Consider the following 26,087-nt stretch of genomic DNA (forward strand, 5'->3'; position numbering starts at 1 on the left):
TCAACCAGCAAGTTAAGCAGCTCCAGCTGGGGATCTTCATGCCTGAGGGCTACTCTTGACCAGAGATGGTTGGTGTGATAGCCAGCACCCTCATCTGGAAGCAGGACAAACTATGAGCTGGCTCTTATACTGCAGAGCCCCCTGAGGGGTCAAGCACGGGGATGGCACTGCCTGGAACCGCACCCTTGCATGTGGTAACCTAAAAACAAAAGGCCTTTCAAAGTGAGAGGCAACAAGTATTTACTTGAGATCAATAAGAATAGCTATTCGGGAAACACCAATTCATGCAGAAGCCCAAATAGTGTTCCAATTAGGAGACAAAGGCAGTGGGTACTTATGAGAAGAGAAGGGGACAATGACATCATTAGAAGGAATGTGTTGCTATCGGTGCAGATAACATGACACAGTGACACTAATTCTAAACAACGTCTTTCACTTTTAGTTCAGTAGTCATAATATCTGCTTTCTTATTATCTCTGCAAACAGTTCATTGGGGAACGAGTTTGCTTAGGGCTACTCCAAAGGTAATTTTGCCCTGTTTTAACATTCCGGCCACCCCTGTTTATTTTATTTATTTTTTTTGGACACACGGCTCTCCTTTCCAGTTGTGCTTCCCCCACTTCCTTGCCAGGATCCCCTAACTGCTCAATGCAGGGGACCTGACTTAAGACCAGCTCCTTCTGAACTCCAATTAGACCCTGTTGGATGTGCTCACTCCAGGGAGCTTAAAATTTAATAGTTTCCCTGTTTGTCTCTGTGTTGCATTCTGGGCGATTTCTTCAGATCCACCTTCCACTTCTTGAATTCTCTCTTCAGCTTAACCTATTTGAGTGTCTAATTTAGATCTATTTAATTTCTAGTTTCTTTTTAATTATGTCTGGTCAGTTCTGATAATCTCGTGATTTCATCACACTTTCAATCCTCTCTTTTCTTATATCTCCTTAAACATACTGTCATGTAGAGTTCATGCGGGGTCTCCGGTCCCGCTCCCCACATAAGAACACAGGACATGGTGAGGCCAAACAGGAACACCCACGGAGCTATAGATAGGGGAGTCATACCACTACCTTCTCACTGGCGGCTGGGCTGGAGACACAGGAAGCAGGAGCCACACCATCTGCAACCTGCCGTCCACTTCTCTCTGCCAACCCACCTCACTTGCTAGCTGCAATCTGCCATGCAAACTGCAATCCGCTCTTGCTAGCTCGGCCACCATCTTCTTGCTAGCCCCCATATGCTGCTAGCGTAGCCATGGCAGTTATATTAGTGGCCAATGGCTCACTGGTTACAGCTGATGGCCAACTAGCCACAGCTGATGACGATCCAATCACAGTTGATGACCATGTACTACCTGAGCCAGCACCTTTCCACGTGAGGCCGAGAGCCTGGAAACTGCACTCCTGGCTCTGTCCCCACACATACTGAATGGATTTGTGTGTGTGTGTGTGTATTCCTCATCTGATAATCCCAGTATCTTGTGTCTTTGTGGGTCTAATTCTGCAGTCTGTTATTTTTGCTGACTCACTTAGGCTGGCTTTTTCCTGGTGCGTTGGGTACCTTCTGACAGCGAGACCCTACCCTATCTGTGGGAATTCTTTGAGGTCCGGGTTTGCAAAGCTTTTCTCCCATTTTCCTTTGTTTCTGCCAGACTTGTGTTGCAAAGACTGCTTCAAACTAAATGTTTGACTGGGGATTTTCGGATCCCACAACCGGTGTGAGTTCTGGCCTGATTTGGGCTTGTGGCAGGAAATCTCCCCTTACTCCTTCTGAGAACAGGTAATGTGCGAACCAGCTTACTCTCTGAGTGGGTTTCACCTACGATCCTGTGCAATGAAAGCACTAATCTTACTCTGTCCTCAGTTCCCCCTTTCCTAGAATGTCACATGCTTGGAACGAGATAGCATGCAGCCCTTTCAGACTAGCGTATATCACTTAGCAATGTGTATTTATGGCTCACCCATGCCTTTTTGTGGATAGATAGGCATTTTCTTTTTGTTGTGGAATACTATTTTATCACATGAATGTACGGCCATTATTCTACGCACCCTTGAAAGACATCTTGGTTGCACCCAGTTTTTGCCAACGGTGAAGAAATCTACGACAGATATCGGTGTGCAGGTTTTTGGGTGGACATAAGTTTTCGACTCACTTGGATAAATACCAGAGAGCGCGACTGCTTTGTCTCGCGATGAGAGCGTGTTGGCTTCTGTCAGAAGCCACCACACTGTCCTCCAAAGTGGCTGCTCCACCTGCACCCCCCAAACCGTGAGTGGGAGTTCCCGCGGCTGCACACCCTGGGCAGCACTTGGTGTTGTCAGAGTCTTGGATTTTAGCCATTCTCTTGGTAGCTTATTGTTGTTTTGATTGGCCTTTTCCTAATGACATACGCTGTGAAGCATTGTTTCAAATGCTGCACGATTTAAAATTGGGTTGTTTCCTCCCCCCCTTCTCGCGCCTCCCTCCCCCCACACACACTCCAGTTCGGCCCGTTGTTTCTCAGCCTAGTTGTGTAGTTGTGTAGTTGTGTAGTTTCTGGCCCAAGCCGGGGTTATGAGTCTTGCGCTCTCCCCCCGCCCCCCGCGAGGCAGTCGGTCGCCAGTCATGGGTCGGCCGCTCACGGCTGCTCACGGCAGCTCTCGCCCGATGCCGACCGCTCACAAGGGTTGCTGGCCACTTACACTGGCCACCGGCCACTCACGGCGGCCCACAGTAGCCTACCGCAGCCCACGGCAGCCCACACCACGCTCGGGCTGCTCCGGGCAGCCCCGCTCCGGGGAGAGCTGTTGTTCACGATCTTAGCTGCAGAGGGCGCTGCTCACTGGCCCGTGTGCGAATCGAAGCGGCGGCCTCCGGGGTCAGGAGCGCGGCGCCGCCACCGCCTGAGCCACGGGGCTGTGCACCCCCACCCCTGCCGCCGTTGTTTTTCTTGTTGTTGGCTTTTCAGAGTTCCTTGCGCATCTTGGATACTATCTCGTGTCAGACACATGTTTAGGAAATATTTTCTCCTAAACTGTGGCTTGTTTTTGCATTGTCTTAAAAGTATATTTAGCAGAGTAAACTTTTAAGGTTTAAGTCAAGTCCAAGTTATCAACTTTTTTCTCTGATGGATGGTGCTTATGATGTTGTAGCTAAAAAAATCATCGCCAAATCCAAGCTCCTGTAGGTTTTCTCCTTTGTTACCTTTGACAAGGTTGAGAGTTTGCCGGGCCTACGATGAATTTTTAGCTAGTTCTGTGAAAGGCACAAATAAGGCCTGTGTCTAGACTCACCTTCTATTTACTTAGGCATGTCCGGACGTTCCACCACTGTTTCTGGAAAAGACACTCCACTCCACTGAGCAGCCTTAGCTCCTTAGTTGACCATATTTGTGTGCATGTATTTCTGGCTCTCTGTTCCGTCCCACTGACCTATCTGTCTGGCCTGTGTTTAACACCAGGCTGTCTTGATTACTGGAGCTTGAGAGTAAGTCATCCAGGGTCAGTCCTCCAACGCTGTTGTTCCCTTCAGTATGGTGTCGGCTGTTCTGGGTTGTTGCCTCTTCCTGTAAACTTCAGAATGGGTTTGTCAACATCTGGAAAATAACTTGCTGGGATTTAAATTGGGGTTGCTTTGAATCGATAGGTCAAGTAGGGAGGAACTGACGTCTGAACAGCATTGAGTTCCTATCAATGAGCATGGGACGCCTCTCCACTTATGGAGATCTTTGATTTCTTTCATCATACTTTTGTGGTTGTCGTCATACGTGTTCTGTTAGGTATACCGAACGCTTCCACTTCTGTGGTGCTGCTGTAAATGGTGTCGTTTTCAGTGTCAGAATTCCACAGCGCACTGCTGGTGTGCAGGAAGGCAGCGGATTTTGTGCGCTACCCTTGGATCCTGCAACCTTGTTGTCAGCACTTACTCGTTCCAGGGTCCTCTTGTTAATTCCTCGGGTTTCCCGCAGACGGTCGTGTCATCTGTGAACGAGGACAGCTGTATGTCTTCCTTCCCAGTGCGTATATGTCCTTTGCTTCCCTTGTCTCCCTTCACCTTCCTAGACTTGCAGGACGGTGGTGACTAGGAGTGATGACAGGGGACATCCTTGCCTTGTTCCTGCTCTCAAGGGGGAAGCACGTGGTTTCTCACACTCAAGTGTGATGCCAGCGGTATGCTTTTTGGTCGATGAGCTTGATCAAGTTGAAGGTTACCCCGTCTTTGCAGTTTCTCGAGAGTTTCCATCACGAATGGGTGTTGGGTTTTGTCAGATGCTTTTCCGGCATCCATTGATGAGGTCACATCATGTGTTGATTTTTAGCCCATAGGCGTGAATTACAGTCTTTAATTTGTAAAATACTGAACCGACTTGCAGCCCTGGAAGCAGCAAATCCCCCGGGTAGAGGCATAGAATGCTTTGGTGCAGTGTAATGCATCGCTGGGTCTGATTTGCTCATATTTCGGGGAGGATTTTGGCGTTCATGCTCAAGAGAGGTACTGATCCGTGGTGATCTGTGGTTTCCCTTTCTTCTTTCTTTGTCCGGTTTGGGATTTATTAGGGTCATGCTGGCCACAAAATGAGGCAGGAAGCATTCTCTCTGTTTCTGTTTTCTGGAACAGATTGTACAGAATGGGTATCATTTCTTCCTTAAAGGTCCAATACAATTTACCAGTGGGACCTCCTGGGCCTGCTGCTTTCCTGTTTCGAAGGTTATTAATGACTGATTCGACTTCGTTAATCGGCATCCTCGGCCTCGTTAGTGTACCTTTCTCCGTGTACGAGTTGTGGTAGTTTACGTCTTTCCAGGACTCGGTCCATTTCATCAGAGTTACCGGATTTGTGGGCATCGAGTCGTTCGTGTGACCTTCATTGTCCCTTCGATGTCCCTGGGATCGGCAGTGATGGCCTCTCTGTCATTTCTCATTGCACTGATCTCTCTTTTCTTATTTCTGGTTAGCCTGAGTAGAGGCTTATCAGTCTTATTGACGTCCCCCCCCCCCCACAACTAACCAGCTTTTGGTGCCAGTGATTTTTTCCTTTGATTTCCTGTTTTCAGTTGCACTGATTTCTGATCTAGTCGTTGTTATTTGTGTCCTTCTGTTGGCTTTAGGCTTCTAGTGCCTCTTCTTTCTCCGGTTTCCTCAGGCGGAAGCTTAGACTGCTGCTTGTAGGCCTTCCTTCCTTTCTAACACACATACCCAACACTACAGATGCCCGCTAAGCAGAGATTTGCCTGTGTCCCACACACTTGGGTAAGTTGAGTCTCCATGTTAGTGTATTTGAATTACGGCTTCTTTTAATCCTTCTGGGACTTATTTGGATCGTGCCCACGTGGTTTGGGTGAAGTCACGTCCGGCCGGTGAGGCTGCAAGTGCTCGTGACATTGCTCACAGGGCTGAAGCAAACCAACGAACGGATGACGCAGAGCCAGTTCAATCTGGGCTACGTGCTCCGATGCGGAGAGGGTGGGCCCCAGACGCCTCTCCCTGGGAACCGGGGCTGCCTTCTGGCCATGGTCGCCTCTAATGATTACTCAGACCACGTCCTCTCATTGGACCCCCAGGTTGTCCCATGGGGCTCCAGGCAGCAGGGGGAGTGAGGACCCTCTCCTGGCAGTGGGACTAGGCCCAGGGACAGCGGTCAGGACCCTCTCTACCAGGCAGGTGAGCCGGCACAGCCCTAAGAACAGCAGGCCCGACCTAGCACCCGGGCGGTCCTAAGGGAAAACAGCCTGAGGCTCATGCCGGCCGGGTGGGGAGGAGCGCCTCCTGCTGTGCGTGGGCCACGGCCACGTCGGGCCCTCAAAAAGGAAGCTCGGGCCCTCTGAGGTGCCACCAGCACCCCCTCTAGACCCGTGAACGATCCTGGGAGCATGGCAGAGGACAGCACTGCGGGTCACCTTACCCTGCAAGTGGACTGATCGAGCATGTGCGGGACAAAAGGAGCAGGTGTGGTCCCAGCCCGTCAGCACCTCTGGCCCGTGGCGGTGTGGCTCACTCTGTGACAACTGGAGTTCAGCTGACGGTAGGATAGTTGAGAGAGGCTGTGAGCTGTGCGCCCCGTGTGTCCGGCGTGTTCTCGCTGAATGCCCAGACCACAGGGCCAGCTGTCCGAGGCTGAGGGGTTTCTGTAGCCCCTGGGCAAGCCAAGGGGACCAGGGGTGACCACTGTCGACTGACCACTCCCGGGGGAGGGACTGGCACGTTTCCTGCTTGCCTCAAGACCCTAGGTCACTCCGCTGTGATCTGACCTGTTGTGTGTGTAGCCCATCGCGTCACCCCGGGACTTGGGGCAGGGACCTGGTGCTGTCCTGTGAGGCAGTGTGTGCTGTGACCCTGAGTCTCGTGGGTTCCTCTCGGCACCTGTGGAGTGGTGCGACTTGACTCCCGGCAGCCTCTGTGTGCCTGGAGTTTTAACTAGGGGACCTGCCTGGGAGGTCACCCACTCATTCAGCGCCAGACCACACTGCCCGGGGCTGACCTCTCCCGCAGTCGGCTCCGATCTCTGACCACTTCCCCTCTGGGTTCCCTCCACTGCAGGACCTCACGACTCCCTTGTCACCCCAGGGCCTTTCCGCAGCATCTCTTCTGGCCAGAATGCTCTTCTAGGCTCTTCCCTAAGGGCCTTGGCCTGGGGGCGGGAGGGGGGGGGGACCTCTCTTCCTGGGAGATTCCTTGACACTCCCTGCCCTCCGGATCACACTTAAACATCACACTGCTCCCAGTGCTTCCTGGCCCTTCCAGATCCTGGAATTATGCTGTTTCCTTCTGGTTCATGTGCGTCTTGTCCCGGCTGCACTTTAAGCTCCATGAGGACAGAGCCTGTCCCTCCTTCCCAGTGTGTCCCCAAGTCTTGGGGGTATTTCCCCAACCTGTTCTTCCTGGTGGTGGGTGGGCTTGGAGAGAGCTGCCCAACCTGCCCCTGAGCCCCCCCAGCGCCCTCTGCACCGCACTAGGCTCGCTGTTGGCTGTTCAGAGGGGAGGGGGGGCAGATCCTGCAGCTCCAGAGAGCTCCAGGCAAAAGCAGCCGTCCATTCCTGCCACGGGGCCCTGACCCCACCCCAGCAGGCGCTTGCCCAGGCATCCCTTCCTCTGCGGGTGGTCTCCGTGGGCACGGGTCCACCAGCCCTCACCTATGGGTCCAGCGACACCCCTCCTGGCCCCTAGTTAAAAGGCGTCCTAATTTGGGCTTCAGTCTCATCAGAAATGCGATGGGGACCGATCAGGATCAGAACTGGGATAGAGTCAGAATAGGGGTCCTGTGGAGACCAATGTCCCTCCCTGTGTTTGGGGCTGGTGGCTGAAGGCGGCCATCGGGGAAACCTCTCCTCTAGGGGAGACGCTCCTCCTTACTCCTCCTGGCTCTCCTCTCTTTGTACCCTTCTCCATTCCCTGCGGTCGCATTTTGCGCGGTTGGCCATCAGGAGGCGACACAGGCCCACGCGTGGCAGCATGGGTCCGGAGAGGGTGCCTGGGCTCATCACTCCACAAGCGGGGTGTGCGCCCTGCCTGGAGGGAAAGTCTGCACCGGGCGGGCGGGCTGCCGGTGGACCTGAGCCGTCCAAGCAGCTCATGTGGTGGCTTGGGAGGGGGTGACTCGTTCCGTAGCGCTCCCCGAAGGCCCGACGCGCTGTCCTGATCAGACCCTGTGTTCGGGGCTGTGGGCTGGGTCGTGGTCGTCCAGAGGGTCTCCGGGAGATGCGGCGTGTGTGGAGTCCCAGGACCGCCCTGGCCGCAGGGAGAGGCGATGCATGGGGGGTGGGGAGGGGACTCTGGGGGCGGGGAGCAGGGGAGCAGTTTAGCGTTAGATGTGGGGCGTGGGTACCGGGGTGGAGAGCGGGGAGGCGGGAACTGCAGGAACTGGGGGCGGGGCCGGCCGGGCCCTGGGGACTGGAAGCGGGGTGCAGGGTGCAGGGGGGCCTGGGAGCGTGGGGCGGGGCGGGGGCAGGCCGAGGTGGTGGAGGAGGGACACAGGGCGGGGGCACGGGTTGCGACTGGCTGACCTCCCTCCCGCCTTTCCTCGGGAGATGTTTTCTCCGTTTCAACAAAGTGACGTGCGCAGGGTGTGTCGGGGACGGGAAACCACGGGGCTGCGTCCAGATTTGAGGGGGCGCTGGCCCGGGGGCCAGGTGCGCCCTGCGACGGGCGAGCACAGATTTGCGCAACTGCGAGAGGTTGAGAAACAAAGTGGGAAGCTTTGAGGGTGCGCTCACGTCCGCGCGCGCAGAGAACTTGCTGAGAAAGAGGAAGGGGGAGGCAGGGAGAGGGAACCTGTCCTCTGCTGGAGCCTGTGAGCGCTGCTGGGACAGAGTCCAGCTCCGAAGCTGCCACCGGACGCCCAGGACGTGCCCCTCGGGTCTGAGCCTTGGGGAGACTGCCCCCAGCCTCCCCACTGCCAAGAGGGCGCCCGCAGTCTCGTCCTGAACCTTCCACCCCGCGAGGCTGCCTGGCGGGGCAGAAGCAGGCCCCCCCACGCCACCGGCCTGTGGAGTGGGCATTCGGGATGGGGGAACCCTGACTCCCTAGACCCGGGCGGGCTGGAGGGGAGCCGCGAGACACTTCCGGTGGCTTCCCCTCCCCCACCGCCAACCGCCTGTTGAGCCCTTTTTCCTCTTGACCGGCCTTATGGACACAGGGTCACCCTCCCGAGCACAGGAGTGTCTTCCTGGGGGCAAGGTCATAGCGGTGCAGAAGAGTCAGGTTCCCTGGGCCCAGGCCACCAGCAGGCAGGCGTCAGTCAGCGGGGCCTCTCCAGACCCCCTGCGGATGGCTCCCCCACCCCCGGCTGCCGCTCTTGCTGTAAGAAGAGCACTGTTCTTGGTCCCTGACCCAGGGGTCTGTGGCTTCTGACACTGTGCAGGCTCCCTTGTCAGCTTGCAAGGCACGTGAACTCTGAGACCCTTCAGTTCCTGAGGGGAGAACCTCCAAATTCTCCAGAGATGAGCGCCACCCCTTCCTGCAAACCTCGTGCCACCCCCCAGCTTTTGTTCTCTTAACCAATTAGACCTGAGGCTGAGCGGTGGCTGGCCAGGCTGGGCCTGCTCAGGAGCGGGAACATCCAGGCTGGCCTGGCCTCCCGCCCTCGTGGCCGCCCTGTGTGTCCCCAGCGGTGAGGGTGGGGTGGGGGGAGGAATGCTTTTGCTTCCGTCACACCCGGCCATGGACCAGGACAGTGTTCATTAGATGGACTCCCCGCTATTTGCCGGGGGGGGGGGGGGCCCTCCCCCCCTCACATCGCCCCATCCAGCGCAGCCTAACAGTAATGACACCGGGGAGGGCTCTGATGCTGCCAGTGGCCATCAAAACACTCAAGTGGGACTAGAAGGCCATCCCAATATCCGGTGTGTCCCAGCAGAAATCGGCGTGAGAATTGGTCTTTCCCTGGGTGAACTGAGGTTCTGAGGTTCAAGTCCAAAAACGGTTAAGGAGGAGGGAGGAAAACAAGGGGGGAGCAGACGGCTTCTGCTGTTTCTGATTAAGTGTCCACGTGATTTCTCGGCTGCACTGGCTGGCAGTGAGGCTGATGGGGGTTGGGACGTGGGACAGATTCCTGCCCGGAAGGGGACCGGCCCTGGAGTTTTGCTGGGTCCTGGCGCTTCAGGTGTCAGATGAAACTCGGGTAGGGGTGCACCTGGGAGGTTGGCTTTGACAATCCAAAAGCTGTTTGTTTCTCAGTCTTTCTCCAGTTCTCCGCCCCTTCTCCCCCTCTGAGCACTGAGCACGGAGGGGGAGAGGGAGGCCAGGCTGGGGACCCTTAGCACTTCCTGTCCTACCTCCCCCTCTCTGCTCAGCACTCCTTCCAGCCGTAAGCTTTACTCAACATGCCCAGTGTCTCCTTCGAAAGGCCCAGAGTTCCTAGGAGGAGTACGATTTTCACATGACCAGCTCTGCACTCAATATTTAGGAAATGGGTCTCCACTTCTCAGGGATCCTCCAGGGAGCAGAGGCGGGGGGCCGCCCAGGGGGAAACTGAGGAGGAAACAGCACAGGCTGTTGCTCCCCCGCCCAAAGTCCACCGACCAGGGGTGGGTGCCCAGGAGGCCCCTAGGCCTGGGCCCCAGGCTGTCTGGCTCTGGTGAGCAGGCGGCCTGCCCTGCGGACCTCACCGAATTTGGCTGGAGGAAGTGTCCCCACACCCCCAGTACCTTGGGACAGTCACTCCCGCTCATCTCAGCAGACCCCAGGAAATGGGAGTGGCTCCCCGGGACCAGAAGTGGATGCGGACTGTCATGCGGGGTCTCAGCTCCCGCTCCCCACACCAGAACGCAGGATATGGTGAGGCCCAAAAGGAGCACCCACGGAGCCACAGGTAGGGGAGTCAGACCACTATAGTCTCGGAGGGGGCTGGTCGAGACCCAAAAGCAAACATCCCCCAGTACCCCAAGGAGGGGTCTTCCTGCACCTCAGTCTCACTGGCTGCCGGGCAAGACACAGGAAATAGGGTCAACACTATCCGCAATCCACAATCTGCTTGCTAACTGCACTTGCCAGCCACAATCCACACTTGCTAGCGTAACCACGGCAGTTATACCAGTGGCTAATGGCTCACTGGTTACAGCTGATGGCCGTCCGATCACAGCTGATGACCACCTACTACCCGAGCCAGGATCTTCCCACGTGAGGTCCAGAGCCTGGAAACTGCTCTCTGGGACTCCGTCCACACACGGACGTTACAGAAAAACAACCAGTTCACAGACATAGCCCTGGCTCATCTCACCACGTGGACCTAGAACACTAAAAAGTGGGATTAAACATCATTGAAGAGGCAGGCACTGAGCAGGAGCCAGAATGCACTGGTACCCCGGGCCTGTCCTAATTCAATCCAGTGCTGCTGGCCGGGCAGAGACTCGGCACAGGAGTGGGGTCCGTCCCAGCTGAACCCAAATGCGGACAAAGATGGACTTGCAGATAAACAGGCTGGGATCCAAGCGCGGAAATGGGAGAAACCAGTATAAGGAAAGGCTTTCTAACTGGAGTTCAAGTCCAGACACTACAAAACACGAGATGAATTCGTTTGACTCCATAAACAGTTGTTCGTGTGCAGAACAGAAACCACCGTGAACTAAGTGAAAAGGGCTGAGGCTCGGGAGAAAATACTCGGAACATAAACCACGGACAGCAGGCTGGACTCCCTAAAGTGCCAGGAAATCTTGAAAGCTGGATAGTAAAAACGGAGAAAAGACGCACACAGACAACTGACATTAGACAGAAAGAAAACGACCCTCCAGCATATGAAAGAAGACTTAACTTTACTCATCGTTTGAGAAATGCAATCTAAGATACGACAGAGGTCTCACTTCTCACCTCTCAAACTAGCAAACATTGACGGCAAGTGACAGCACGCTGTGTTGGCGAAGCTGCCGGGAGGCGCAGGGTCACACCTCACTGGGGGCGCCCAAGGGTGCAGTCGGGTGGGACACTGGTCACACCTAACCAAACACATACAGATGGTCTGCGTGTCCACGGGGGTCCCACACGCATATTCAACCAACCTCACACCACAATCATTGAAAAGCAGTGGGAGAAAGTGCCAGAAAGCAAATCTCACGTTTGCCGCAAGTGGAGCGCTCTCTGTACCCATGGCCGCGAGCACCGTGCGGCCACACTGCAGCAGCTGGTGTGCAACATGCAACACACCGTTTTCTACGGCAGACTTGAGCATGAGGTTGTCTCGTTATCCATGGGGGTCCTGGAACCAATCTCCCGTGGACACCCAGGGACACTGTAAACACTTTTGGAGCGACAGCCGCGGTGACACCAAGTTCCTCAGCAAAGCACAGGAGGTCACAGGCGACATTCTAAAGAACTGAGAGGAAAAGAATTCATTGTGCAGTCAAACTGTCATTCAAACGTAAGAGGATAAGAAGACATCTATGTCCAGGGAGACGCAGAATGTGGCCCCCCTCCCCGAACCCCTGCACTGAAACGCTCTTGGAGGAAGAAGGAAAAGATGGAATACAAACCCAGGAAGAGCTAGGAACCCCCCAGGAAACGAGGGGACCAATGTCTGTCTTGGTAGCTGAACCCCACCACACCCAGGAAGGGAGGAGCCAGGGGCACCGGGGAAGGTGGTGTTGCCACACAAACCCCAAGCAGCCATCTGGTAAGGCCGGTGTGAGGACTGGGGACAAGAGGACGTGAGAAGGAAGCCACAGAGCCATGGAGTCGGGCCCCGGTGTCCCGTGCAGGAGATGACAGAGGGACACGCAGGCGTAGGTCTGGAGTGTGACCACCCTGTGTTGGCTGTGTGTCCACCATCCCCAGCCCTCTGGCTTCTCCATCGGTGCTAAGTCCAAGTTGGAGGAAGGAAGGAAGGAAGGAAGGAAGGAAGGAAGGAAGGAAGGAAGGAAGGAAGGAAGGAAGGGAAGAAAGACGGGAAGATAACGTTTCATAAAAGTTATCCAAAGAAGACCGACCCATCCCACGAAAGTCAACAAAAAGAAATCAAAAGGTAGAGCAAATACTAAGTCTGACAAACACGACAGAAATATGTACAAAGAACAATGATTACCATACATACACATTTACAGGATGACAGCCAACAAGAGGTACAGTTTAAGGAAAGATCCAGAAATAGGGGGCAGACCCAGTGTGTGACCCTGGAGGTGGTGGTCCCCGCTGCGAGCCAGAGTCACCAGGATCCCCTCTGGGCGCTGCCCCCGCCCACCCCCGGGCCTGGCACGGGACATCACGGGGACAAAAACACACGACCGAGGCTGGGCAGGAAACCAGCAAGGGATCGGATCGCCGGGCACTGGCGTTCCAGACCGTGACCCAGCCGCGTGGATGAAGCTCTCAGAGATAAATGGTGAGCCACACGCTCGCGGCTCTCACGGCTCAGCCTAAAAAGTGACATTGCAGATCTGGGGAGGATCTGCAGGAATTCCGGAACTGCAGGAGAGAATGACCAAAATGAAGAGCTCGAGGGTGGGTTTCTGGCCTGGGACACGGCCCGTGAGGCCCCAGGGTCACGTTCCGGAGCTGCTCCCAGGGGAGGTGGCTGCTGTGGGTACAAGGACCTCACTTGAGAAGACGACAGCTGTCCCGACTGGGCGGAAACACAGACAGGAGTGGGAGACACTGAGGCACGGGGGAACCTGTACTCGGGTCAGCAGAAGGTTCGGAGGGACAGGGATGGACAAGGCGGAAAACCAGTCCTTGAAGTGTACCCGATGAGAATTCTCCCAACCGCAGGCAGACGTTCATCCACAGCTATAAGAACCCGAGCCGTCTCTCCCGGGATAAATAAGGCAGCCACACCTCACAGCGCGACTGTGGACGAGCAGAGATGCAAAGTCACCCCCCGCCTGTCCAAGCCCGGCGTGGGCCAAGCACAGGGTTTTCACTTGGGTGGTGGGTCCATGGGCGTTTGCATTTCAGCCGTGCTGGAGGCAGGAGTTTACAGTTTCACGTGCTCTGCTGTCTATTGGGTAAATTTCACAATAAGGAAAGGTCCCACGTGCCCAACAGCAGACCCCCAATACATTGGCAAGACAGATGCAATTGCTGGCAGGAACAGGTTCATCACTGATGGCATTTCTGAAGTCGCCAAAATTCAGTCGGGCAGACATGTGGAGCACACGGAAGCCAAGGCCTCAACCGACCAGTGGGCAGGAAGCTGAAGGCCAGCAGGTGGCCGCCACGAGGGGCACGTCCGTCCGTCAGGGCAGGCTGGGTGGGGCCGCTCACAAGCCTCCTGAACACCCATGTCCTGTTCTTGCTGCACCCCCAGTAAGGTCACCGGGGGCTCGGCTCCCCACCGTCACGCAAGAACCAGGCAAGTCCCACCTTGACAGGGGCCTGCAGGGTCCCCGGCTGGAAGGAAAGGCAGAGACTCACCTGGAATCGCCGGAGTTCGGGGGCTGCCAAGGTGTACCCTGGACCTGCTCAGGACAGCCAGAGGCATTTGCCCAGCTGCCGTGATGGCCGCCGGCCACATCCAGACCTGTGCTCACCAAGAGCGTGGATACTTCCTCCCTCTCCCCAAGGGGACCGCCGCAAAGTCTCCCCCAGGCAGCTGAAGGTCACTGCGTCAGGCCCAGATGTGTGCCCTCTGCAGCAGAGCTCAAAGCTGAAATGACGAATCCCGCACCTCGGGGACAGGACGGAGGAAGGAGGGCGAGTGGGAGGTGCACAGAAGTACTGGCCTGAGCTCCAGGCTGCTGCCAAGGGACCTGGACTCCGTCCTCTCACACACAGCTGCCTCCTCACAACATCGAGTGCCCGGTGTCGTTGTCCACTGGGGACCCTCCGGAGAGCACCCAGGGGTCCTATGGGGCAGGCAACTCGGGCTGCTGGGTCCTGACCTGCCACCAGGAGACACCCAATCCCACCAGGAGCGTGGACTTGAAACCAGAAAAGGACAAGGGATTGTGGAGAGGAGGCCTGGACGGCTGAGGTGGGGCTTGGGGGTGGGGGCTCCCTCTGGGGCTGGAGTGTGGAGTCTGTGTGAGAACTGGTGCATGGGACAGCCTGACCTGCACAGGCTTGGGTCTGGGCTGGGGGAAAGGGAGGGGTGACCGCAGGCTGGAAAAGCCCCCAGTGTCCACCACAGCCCTCGAGGAGGGGACAAGAACTTACTCGAGGGACAGGAACAGGAAACTCACCCTTAGACCACAGCCCTCCCCACCCTCCATCTTAGTGGAACCCGAAACTCATTGGTTTCTTCCACCCTCCTCACACCCAGCAAATCACCTGCTTACAAAATAACAGGAAACAGAAACTTCTGAGAAATCACAACTACCCTGGAGAGGGAGGAACCCTGAGCACCATCCCAGCAACCAGACTCACACTCTCCGTGTCTGCTTCAGGAGCCACACTTCCAGCCTCCTCTCTGGGACCCACACACCTGCACACTGAACGCCAGATATGCACAAGGAGGAGCACGAGGTGGCCGTGCTGGGGGCACCCCAGGGCTCGGGGCCCGTGACGTCCACCGTGGTTAACATCCGCAGCGAGACCATCGTGCCCGACCACGTCGTCTGGTCCCTGTTCAACACCCTCTTCTTTAACCCCTGCTGCCTGGGCTTTGTGGCGTTTGCCTACTCCGTGAAGGTAGGTGGGTGCGTGGGGGCATCTCCAGAGCGTGTGTGTGAGCCCCCAGACGTCCTCTGCCCAGATGGCCCTGGAGAGGGGAGTCCCTGTGTGTGTGTGTGTCCAGGTCATGACGAGGCTGCATGGGGTGCATGGGGATGGCCAGGGTCACCCTTTGTCCCCAGGAGTCCAAGGCATTCCCTATTGACCAATACCAGAAATTCCATCCCTCAGACTCTCCACGTGGCTCCAGGGCTCTCTCAGAAACAACAAAGGGACTCAGGACGCCCTGACCCCTGGTGGTGACAGGCCAGCAGAGAGGCCAGGGAAGACTGAGGACCAGCCCCGAGAGCCCTGGAGAGCCAGAGAGTCCGTGAGGAAGGAGGTCAAGGCCCCAGAAGGGGGGGGTCCACCGGGCACTGTCCTGCTCGGGCTCAGGAACAGGGAGGGGAGGGTCCCCTGTCTGGCTGAGGGGCACGTGGAGCCTGCTCTGGGCAGGGACCAGCCAGGGGAGGCTGTGAGTGATAGCGCCTGGCTCTCGGCAGGCCCCCTCACCTCCTCTTCTCCCCCAGTCTAGGGACCGGAAGATGGTGGGAGACGTGATTGGGGCCCAGAGCTACGCGTCCACAGCCAAGTGCCTCAACATCTGGGCCTTGGTCTTGGGCCTCGTCATGTCCGCCGTCACCATTGCGGTCATCGTTATCACTACCGATGCAGTGGTTCGCAGACAATATTAGAAGAACTATTAGACGTCATACAGAGTTATGGAGGCCACCAGCAGGCGTCCATAGCCTGAGGCTGTCACCCTTTTCACAGCTGTTCGTTATACACACGTGTCTACAACTGAATTCAATAAAGGATTTGTATGTGAGGGTGCCGTGTTTTCACCTGGGGAGGGCTCCCTGCTGAGCGTCCCCAGCCCGCCCTCTCCCGTCCCACCTGCCGGCTGCCCTGGGGCTGGGGTGGAGCGCGTCCTGGGGCGGTTGCCACATTCCGAGGTCAGGCAGCGGCCAGCAAGAGCCAGGGGTGCGCGGCCCACAGCAGCCGTCCATTGCCCCCCACCCCTTACCCCCCTCCCCGCCCCAGGAGCACGTCTGTCCTGCTGTCTGCCCTGCTCGCGCCTCAGGACCAGGTCCCGGCCGGACGTGGTCTGGAGTCCTGTCCGCGCGTCTCCCTGCAGCGCTCAGGGAAGAGAATCCCGAAGAGAACTGGTGTTTGGATGATGGCTTCTAAGGACGAGGAGCGCCTCCTGCCTCTAGGCCCCGCCCGCCGCCCCGCCCCTCGCCTCAGCCCCGCCCACTGCCCTCCTCTGCCCTGGCAGCCTTGCCCCCAAACCCCTTAGGTCCACCGGCTCCCATTCCGCCCACCTGTCCCACCCGCCTGCGTGTCCGCCCCTCCGCCCACATCCCGCCTGTCTCCCGGTAGGCTCCATCCGCTCACCAACCACTCAGATCACATGGCTCTCTCAGTCCCGCTCATTCACCCACCCTGCCCGCCAGCCAAGCATGGCCGTCTTAGAGTCATTGCTGCCACTGCCCTTTGGTGAAGGCCACAAAGGACGTTGTTACTGCATCCTCTCTAACCATGCTTGTGGTCCGTGCAGGAGACGCCCTCATGAATTCTCATTTCACCCTCATCTTGCAGCCAGTCCCCACACTTCCTACCAAGTCCTTTATTAACCACTCCTCACAGGACACTTGTGTGGTTTATGAGCTTTATCCAGCTCTTCCTCTCTCCCCGATGCCACGAAGTCCCTAGACCGCTCAGCACTGATGAAGCCCTCACCGCCCCTGGCGGTGATCTGTAGGACACTCCACGGGCAACGCCGGTTCCTCCTGGTGACAGCAGGTCCGTGTTTGGAAATGACGGCGGCAAGCCCTGTGCTGGGGCGCCACCCTAACCCCTTGGGACGTCCTCGAGGCAGCACTGTCCCCTGTGGCCACCAGCCTGGCCACGTGGATGATTTGTGCTCCCGTGGGCTGTATTTTAGCCTGGGACCGCTGCCCACGTCTATGCTGACAGTGGGTCTGCCTGCGGACAGGCCCACGACTTTGACTGCTGTGGAACGTGCGGAGTTGGGGTGGCGTGGAGGAGCTTTCACACCCTGTGGGGTCCCCTAAGCCTGGGGGACTTACAGTGATGACAGGGCTCTGTGGTCCTAACAGCTCCTCCCTCTGCTTCTTGAGCCCTGCAGAGAAGGTCCCACTTCCTGCTCTCTCCTGCACCTGACTCACCATTGCTGCTTGAACGAGATTGAAATCTTTTCTATTCCTAAAGAAATTCTTTTTGGTGATGGAATCTCTATGACTTTTGTTTATGGTCGACACAGAGGTGGTGTGGGCTGGGGCTCTTTCTGGGCTGGAATGTGGAGTCTGTGCGAGAATTGATAGGAGCCTGCATGGGAAAGCCAGATCTGCACAGGCTTGGGTGTGGGCTGGGGGAATTGTGGTTGGGTAAGAAAAATAATTTTCTCTGACACATCTGTAACCACAGAACCAGCTTGAAATGGGCCTGTGCTGGTTCCAACAAGATACTGAGTTGCCATACACTGTTGGTGGGAATGCAGACTGGGGCAGCCGTTATGGAAGGCAGTGTGGAGGTTCCTCAAAAAATTACGAATAGAATTACCATATGACCCAGAAATCGCTCTCCTGAGTATCTACCAAAAAAATCTGAAAACGTTTGTACATAAATTCACGTGTGCTCCAATGTTCATTGCAGCTTTGTTTACGGTGGCCAAGACATGGAAACAACCAAAATGTTCTTCGATAGATGAATGGATAAAGAAGTTGTGGTATATATACACAATGGAATACTATTCGGCGTTAAGGAAAGATGATGTAGGACCATTTGTGACAACATGGATGGATCTTGAGAGTATGATGCTAAGCGAAATAAGTCAGACAGAAAAAGCAGAGAACCCTATGATTTCACTGACATGTGGTATATAAACCAAAAACAACAAAAGAACAAGACAAACAAATGAGAAAGAAAAACTCATAGACACAGACAATAGTTTAGTGGTTACCAGAGGGTAAGGGAGAGAAGGGGGTGGGAGATGAGGGTAAGGGAGATCAAATATATGGTGATGGAAGGAGAACTGACTCTGGGTGAACACACAATGGGATTTATAGATGATGTAATACAGAATTGTACACCTGAAATCTATGTAATTTCACTAACAATTGTCACCCCAATAAATTTAATAATAATAAAAAAAAAAGATACTTGTTGCGTCCTGCACAACACAAGCCGTGGGAAGGCGAGGGAGGCGGCGAGGGTTAAACTATCATAAAGAGACAGAGACTCAAATATAGTTAAACCACAGAGGACCAAGGGACTCACAGGCTCAAGGGACTGGAGCCCCGAATCCATTCGGTCACCGTGGGTATTTATTGATTTTTCACAATAGAGATCACATGATTACGGGCAGGGTCTGTGAAACTCTTACACCATACAATAATCATTCATTCCAAATCCCATAATTGTCCCAAAGCAACCGATGCATACCATCCCCCAAATGACCAAGGTGTGGTGCATACAATCCCTGGGGGAACAAGTCTCACAAGATAAGATTATCCCATGAGCCAAACAGGAGGGGCGAGATGCTATTGTTCCAATGGGTCCATTACACCTGAGGGTAAAGGACAACAGCTGAGGCATGGGTCAGCAGCTTCTCAGAAGGAGAGGCACAGCTACCTCCTAACTTTACATTAGCTCATGGGGGTCCTAGGGGGGTCCCGTCTGGCTTAGGTTGTTTCTCCCGTGAGAAAACTTACCCATCTTTGACTGCAGACCCTGCTTACAAGGACCAAACATGGAGACTTAAGAGTAGCATAAACTCAACCCCAATGAGGGACAATCCCACAGGGTCACCTTTCCCTAAGGAAAGATTGGAGGGGACAGACTGCTAGGTTGCTGTGTGACTACATCTCCCCCTTTTTGTTTTTGTAGTGTGAGATACACAGACCGTGCCGTTTTTTCATTGAATGCCCTCCGGAGGGAGGCTTGTCCGCATCCAAGGACTAAACAAGAAAAACAAAATACAGCAATCAGTGTTACAATAACACCAACAAACCTACCACCCAAATTTTTTATCTATTTAACAGGGTTCAAGGTGGAGAGTCCCTCTGCAGCAGCAGACAGGGTATCTTTTTTTTGGTAAAAGTTGGAGCTTAGCACTAGACATTTGATCAACTTCCTGTTGTAACCAAACAATATCTATAGAGAGATTAAGCATATGTCCTGAAAGTTGAGCGCGATCTTCATTCCAAGGGGTGCATGTTTGATTATAAGTAAATGGGGTTACACAATAAGTGGAAACATTTCAATCACATTTAAGAGTAATCATAGTACGCAAATCTTTCAGTTGATTACCAATGTCTGTAGTTTGATTTCCATTTTAAATTTGATTTTGACCTAAACTTCGTCGGGAAGGACCAGGAAATTCAGGTGACGGCATCACCGGGCTGGGTGGAGGCACCGGCACCGGGTATGGCTGACTCCAGCGGTACGGGTCGCTCGGCCGCACGCAGCAATGAGTGGCATACATCTGGGCGATCGGTGGTGATCTGGTCCGGCGAATGATGGTCACATTGGGCGGGGGGCCGGACTCCATGGTACGGCTTGATGCACCGGCTGGGTACCCACAAAGGACGTTCTTTTGGTCCTGGAGAAATACAAGCAAATCCTCGACCCCATGTTAACAGAGTTCCTAACTGCCATTGATTGGTCTGAATATCCTTCCACCAAATGGGCACATCCTCCAAAGCTTTAGGGCTGTGGAGATTATTAAAACGTCTTTCTGCAGCTGTATGCCCAAGGTGTGGCTCTGTGTTATTACTAGAGCCTGAAAAATTCAAAAAATTTAAAGTAAACATAGCTTTGGCTAATTGCACCTGTGGAGGATCCTTGTCTCCCCCTTTTTGTTTTTGTAATTGTTTTTTAAGAGTACAATTAGCACGTTCTACAATGGCTTGTCCTTGGGGATTATAAGGCATCCCAGTGGTATGGCTAATATTCCACTGTTCACAAAACTTTGTGAACTTGTTACTAGTATAAGCAGGGCCATTATCTGTCTTAATGGCCTTAGGAAGTCCCATAATTGAAAAGCAGATAAGCAAATGTCTATAAGAATGTCCAGCCGGTTCACCGCTCTGAGCGGTGGCTGTGATGAAACCCGAAGATGTGTCAATTGTAACATGAACAAATGACAATCGTCCAAATGAAGGAACATGGGTTACATCCATCTACGAAATATCATTTGGAACTAAGCCTCTGGGATTAACCCCTTCTGGGTGTTCCTGAGGAGCATTGATAATCTGACAAGTCGGGCAAGTTTGAATTATATGTTTAGCCTGTTTGTAGGTGATAGGAAAACGAGCTCGAAGGCCAGTAGCATTAGTATGGGTTAAAGAATGAAACTTGGTTGCCTCGGTAACTAACACATTAGCAACCAATGAATCTGCAAGAGAATTGTTACTCGTCAATGGTCTGGGTTGGTGTCTGGGCCTGGGGCTGGCCCTGCTTCCCGTTTCCCTGAAGCAGGGTGTCGTCTTTATGATATTTAGATCTATATACTGAAGCCCAATGATTTTCTTTTTCACAGCGGGGACATAACCCAGGCTGTTGTGGCTGAGAATTGTTTTTACTCTTAACTCTGCAATTCTTTTTAGTATGTCCTGTTTTTCCACAATTATGGCAAGTGCCAGAAAATTTATCTTTCTTTTGAAAGGCTCCTGTAATTGCGTTAGCTAACAATGCTGCCTTATGATCCTCTGTCCCTGCTTCTTGACACAAGCGTAAATAGCCCATGGCATCTGTCTTTCCTTTTTGAGCTCCGATCACTCTCTGACAATCTTTATTAGCATTTTCAAAAGCCATAATTTGTAAAATAGCATCAGCAGCTACAGGGTTATTAATCTGTTTATCAATAGCTTCCTGTAGACGTGCCAAAAAATCAGCATAAGGCTCCTGAGGTCCTTGAAGAATTTTTTGAAAAGAGGAATGGGTTTTACCCTCTACCTCAATTTTTTCCCATGCTGTTAAGCAGACTTGTTTTAATTGCTCAATGGCTAATCCTTCCATATCTAACTGATTATGAGTTGTAGCCCAAAATCCTTTTCCCAGCAACTGATCAGCAGTAATGTTTACATTACGAGCCAGATTTTGTCTTTCCTTATTTTCTGCCCCTTCAATCCACCAGGTTTTAAATTGGAGGAATTGAGAAGGAGTGAGACATGTCTGAGCCAAGGCATTCCAATCTGCTGGAATCATTCTATTGCCATCGGCAATGCCTTTAAGGAGGCCTACAGTATAGGGAGAAGTTGTCCGAAACTGCAATACTGCCTGTTTTAGTTCTTTGAGTAATTTGAAAGGAAAAGGCTCATAAACTGCTTCATGGACCCCATCAGGGTGATTAGCATCAGCCTGTCCAACTTGCCTGAAGATTACAGGACAATTGAGAGCATCTTTATCTCCTTTCAGTTTTGCCTGATATATGCTTTGTTCAAAAGCTGACAATTTAAAACTAAACTGTTTGGGTGTTATCTGAGGAGGTTCCTTTAACTCCTTTCTTATTCTTATTGGTGAATCTCCATTGTCTTCTCTATCTTCCCTCTCTTCTTCTGAATCTGTATGGAGCAGTTCCAGAACTGATCAGAGATCACAGAGATTTTGGCCAACTGCATCCCACTTATCTAAATCCAAAGTTCCTTGGCTGGGAAACCAGAAACAATGAGTCTCAATGACTTTAAAAAGTTCCTCTAATTTTTTCTCTGAGGTTTTATACTTTCCTTTTTTGAGTAACTGTTTAAGCAAACTAATGCAAGGTCTATACTTGCTTTCTGAATTACCCATGTTAGTTTAAGGAACAGGAAAGAAAAGAAAGGACTTTCACTCAATGTCCACTCAGATGTTCGGCTGACCGTTCCCCTTGTGGAGGCCGTTCCCCGAGTCGCCGTTATGTCTTATGACGGTGTGACGGAACAGCGGTGACGAGCCCACTCAAGCCCCGTGATCACGAAGACCGTGGGACTAGAAGCATTCACACACACGCTCACACTCTTTCACACGAAAATGTTATTAATGTCTCTGTTGAGTCCTCTGACTTACCTTGGTTTAATTTCTCTAAGTCCATAAAACCACCTCCTTACCAGGTAGTTGCTGCGCAGCGGATGCTCAGAGACCCTTCAACTGTATCTGCAGACCCTACGACTCTTAGTCGTTCTTCTCTCCTCGAGCCCCACGTTGGGCGCCAGATGTTGCCTCCTGCACAACACGAGCCGAGCCGTGGGAAGGCGAGGGAGGCGGCGAGGGAGGCGGCGAGGGTTAAACTATCATAAAGAGACAGAGACTCAAATATAGTTAAACCACAGAGGACCAAGGGACTCACAGACTCAAGGGACTGGAGCCCCGAATCCATTCGGTCACCGTGGGTATTTATTGATTTTTCACAATAGAGATCACATGATTATGGGCAGGGTCTGTGAAACTCTTACACCATACAATAATCATTCATTCCAAATCCCATAATTGTCCCAAAGCAACCGATGCATACCATCCCCCAAATGACCAAGGTGTGGTGCATACAATCCCTGGGGGAACAAGTCTCACAAGATAAGATTATCCCATGAGCCAAACAGGAGGGGCGAGATGCTATTGTTCTAATGGGTCCATTACACCTGAGGGTAAAGGACAACAGTTGAGGCATGGGTCAGCAGCTTCTCAGAAGGAGAGGCACAGCTATCTCCTAACTTTACATTAGCTCATGGGGGTCCTAGGGGGGTCCCGTCTGGCTTAGGTTGTTTCTCCCGTGAGAAAACTTACCCATCTTTGACTGCAGACCCTGCTTACAAGGACCAAACATGGAGACTTAAGAGTAGCATAAACTCAACCCCAATGAGGGACAATCCCGCAGGGTCACCTTTCCCTAAGGAAAGATTGGAGGGGACAGACTGCTAGGTTGCTGTGTGACTACAGATACTGAGTTGCTTTTCAGGGACAAGAGACCAAACTATAAGACATGCAGCCCAGGCGTGAGCAGAGGAGAGAACTTTGACCTCCAGGAACCAAAGTTTGCCCCCACCTCAGGGAACCAAAGGACCCGGACAAGCCCAGAAGGTGAATACCGGGGCCCCTTCAGAGATGGAGGGGTCACTGTCTGGGAAGCCCCAGTGTTGAAGCTGCAAATTCCTGCAGTTAAAACGAGCCCCATCAGCACTGCTGCACACCTGTTTCCCCAACCCCTTAAATCCTTAATCTAATCCAGCGAGCAGTATGGATTTGAGGCACTTTTAGGGCTCCCATCTTTTCGATCAATAAACCTGTCCTGATCCCAAACTCTGACACTTTGAGCTGTGGCTTTTCCAAGAATTGGGCACATGGACTGAGGGTCAGTAGCGCTTCCAGGTACTTACTTGGCTGAGACAACCCTGTATTAAAAACAGATTCACACTAGAAAACCAAGAGCTTAATAACTTGTGTACCTACTGCAAACTTGGTAGACACTCAGAAAACTGAGTAACCTGGGAATGGCCCAAGCCACCACCTGAAATATCATCTCCAGAAAACAGAAAACGTGTGTGGGGGGGTCAGAGGCCAGTTAAGAGAGGTCACCAGGAAAAGCATAGTAAACAAGGATAAGTTAGTTATAAGCTGTAAGACACTGCCTTGCACACAGATGAGTTTCTAAAGATGAGGCAAGCCTCTCTTCCCAGGACAGCAGGGAGCCCCCTGACCAAGGATAATGTCTCTTACAAATGGGAATGACATGATTTCAGAGCTTCTCAGATCTGCTGTTTTTTAAAAAACAATAAGCCTAAAACAATCACTATGTCAATAAAGCATATTTTGTAGTGATAAATTGTGTTTTCCTTCAGTGGCTGCCGAAATGTCCCCAATGCCCATCACAACCTAAATGAGGAACTGGGGTAACAGGCACTGGCCTGACTTGAGTGACAGGGATAGGACACTCCCCCACCAGGCCCTCAATCTCCCGTTCTCTGCTCTCTGGTGTAACCTGACACCCGTACAATAGTTACACCCTCCTGGTATCCAGCCAATTCTCAATTTCTCAAACGCCCTGGAAAAGGAAACTGGAGAATTAGAAACTATCAGGGAAAGGAAGCACCCGCGGAGCCCCTTCATTGTCCGACCAGACGACCAAACCACAGACCGTGGCTGCTCTGTGTCGGCACCATGAACCGCAGCTCCCATCCCTTCTTCCCTGGCCCTCACACCGGTGTTCCCCCAACTTATGAGATGCTCAAGGAGGAGCACGAGGTGGCCGTGCTGGGGGCACCCCAGGGCTCGGGGCCTGTGACGTCCACCGTGGTTAACATCCGCAGCGAGACCATCGTGCCCGACCATATCGTCTGGTCCCTGTTCAACACCCTCTTCTTTAACCCCTGCTGCCTGGGCTTTGTGGCGTTTGCCTACTCCGTGAAGGTAGGTGGGTGCCTGGGGGCATCTCCAGAGCGTGTGTGTGAGCCCCGAGACGTCCTCTGCCCAGATGGCCCTGGAGAGGGGAGTCCCTGTGTGTGTGTGTGTCCAGGTCATGACGAGGCTGCATGGGGTGCATGGGGATGGCCAGGGTCACCCTTTGTCCCCAGGAGTCCAAGGCATTCCCTATTGACCAATACCAGAAATTCCATCCCTCAGACTCTCCACGTGGCTCCAGGGCTCTCTCAGAAACAACAAAGGGACTCAGGACGCCCTGACCCCTGGTGGTGACAGGCCAGCAGAGAGGCCAGGGAAGACTGAGGACCAGCCCCGAGAGCCCTGGAGAGCCAGAGAGTCCGTGAGGAAGGAGGTCAAGGCCCCAGGAGGGTGGGGTCCACCGGGCACTGTCCTGCTCGGGCTCAGGAACAGGGAGGGGAGGGTCCCCTGTCTGGCTGAGGGGCACGTGGAGCCTGCTCTGGGCAGGGACCAGCCAGGGGAGGATGTGAGTGATAGCGCCTGGCTCTCGGCAGGCCCCCTCACCTCCTCTTCTCCCCCAGTCTAGGGACCGGAAGATGGTGGGAGACGTGATTGGGGCCCAGAGCTACGCGTCCACAGCCAAGTGCCTCAACATCTGGGCCTTGGTCTTGGGCCTCCTTGTCATATCCGCCGTCACCATTGCGGTCATCGTATTCTATGTCACTGCACTGGCTCAGATATGATTTTTGAAGAACTATTAGACGTCATAAAAAGTTATGGAGCAGCTGCCCATCGCCTGAGGCTGTTTTGCTTTTCCCTGCTGTTTATACACATGTGAATTCAATAAAGAACTTGTATGTGAGGGTGCTTTGTTGTTACCTGGGAGGGGCCCTGCTGAGACTGAGCCTACCCCCACCTGCTCCGTCAGCTTGCTGCCCTGGGTGTGGGGTGGAGTAATCCTCAGAACTTACCAGCACCTGGTCCCCAGCTGGGGGCAATAAATGGGTAGGTTTTGGGAGAGGGTCCCTCCTTCCCAGAGGTCTGAGCCCTGACCCAGGACGCATTATTTAGGGAAGGGTGGGCTCTAGTCCAGAAAACCCTCAGCTGCAGGGGACATGACTCGGGGGAGTTCACAGGCCACCTGTGGAGAGAGCCCTAGTGTTCACTTCTCTTCAGGTGATGGAGAAACTCCTGCTCTGACCTGGAAATACGCTGCTCAAGCTGCTTAGTACCTGGTTCTGTCAGGGCTTCCACAAGTCAGGGCACTTGGTGTGCCCCAGGGCAGACCCAGTGTCACGTGGGGTCTCAGCTCCCACTCCCCACATAGGAATGCAGGACATGGTGAGGCCAAAAAGGAACATTCACGGAGCCACAGATAGGGGAGTCACACCACTATAGTCTCACTGGCGGCTCCTGCTTCCTGACAGGAAGCAGGAGCCACACGATCTGCAACCCACCATCCACTTCTCTGCCAACCAACCTCACTTACTAACTGCAATCTGCCCTTGCTAGCTCAGCCACTGCAGTTCTATCAGTGGTTAGTGGCTAACTGGTAACAGCTGATGGCCATCTCCTACCCGAGGCAGCACCTTTCCACATGAGGCCAAGAGCCTGGAAACTGCTTTCTGGGACTCTGTTCCCACACCCTGCCTACAACCAGCAAG

The 26,087-nt window shown here is 53.7% G+C and overlaps 2 protein-coding genes across 2 annotated transcripts; both read left to right on the forward strand.

Moving 5' to 3' along the window:
- Positions 1-12,971: 12,971 nt before the first annotated feature.
- On the forward strand, positions 12,972-15,877 carry LOC308503187 (interferon-induced transmembrane protein 3-like). The gene is made up of 2 exons (XM_081062296.1): positions 12,972-15,027; positions 15,579-15,877. Exons 1-2 carry the CDS (start codon positions 14,842-14,844, stop codon positions 15,741-15,743), a joined length of 351 nt encoding a protein of 116 aa, XP_080918422.1. The 5' UTR covers positions 12,972-14,841; the 3' UTR covers positions 15,744-15,877.
- Positions 15,878-24,112: 8,235 nt separating this feature from the next.
- Positions 24,113-25,284, forward strand: IFITM3 (interferon induced transmembrane protein 3). The gene is made up of 2 exons (XM_081062756.1): positions 24,113-24,453; positions 25,005-25,284. Exons 1-2 carry the CDS (start codon positions 24,205-24,207, stop codon positions 25,164-25,166), a joined length of 411 nt encoding a protein of 136 aa, XP_080918882.1. The 5' UTR covers positions 24,113-24,204; the 3' UTR covers positions 25,167-25,284.
- Positions 25,285-26,087: the final 803 nt, after the last annotated feature.

Source organism: Rhinolophus hipposideros (assembly GCF_964194185.1).
Source record: "Rhinolophus hipposideros genome assembly, chromosome: 10".
Classification (NCBI taxonomy): Eukaryota; Metazoa; Chordata; class Mammalia; order Chiroptera; family Rhinolophidae; genus Rhinolophus; species Rhinolophus hipposideros.

Excerpts from the sequence above, each read along its gene's own strand:
- LOC308503187 (XM_081062296.1), top strand. The coding sequence starts at position 14,842 with ATGCACAAGGAGGAGCACGAGGTGGCCGTGCTGGGGGCACCCCAGGGC. Across the intron at positions 15,028-15,578 it reads CGTTTGCCTACTCCGTGAAG|TCTAGGGACCGGAAGATGGT; the intron begins GTAGGTGGGTGC and ends CTTCTCCCCCAG.
- IFITM3 (XM_081062756.1), top strand. The coding sequence starts at position 24,205 with ATGAACCGCAGCTCCCATCCCTTCTTCCCTGGCCCTCACACCGGTGTT. Across the intron at positions 24,454-25,004 it reads CGTTTGCCTACTCCGTGAAG|TCTAGGGACCGGAAGATGGT; the intron begins GTAGGTGGGTGC and ends CTTCTCCCCCAG.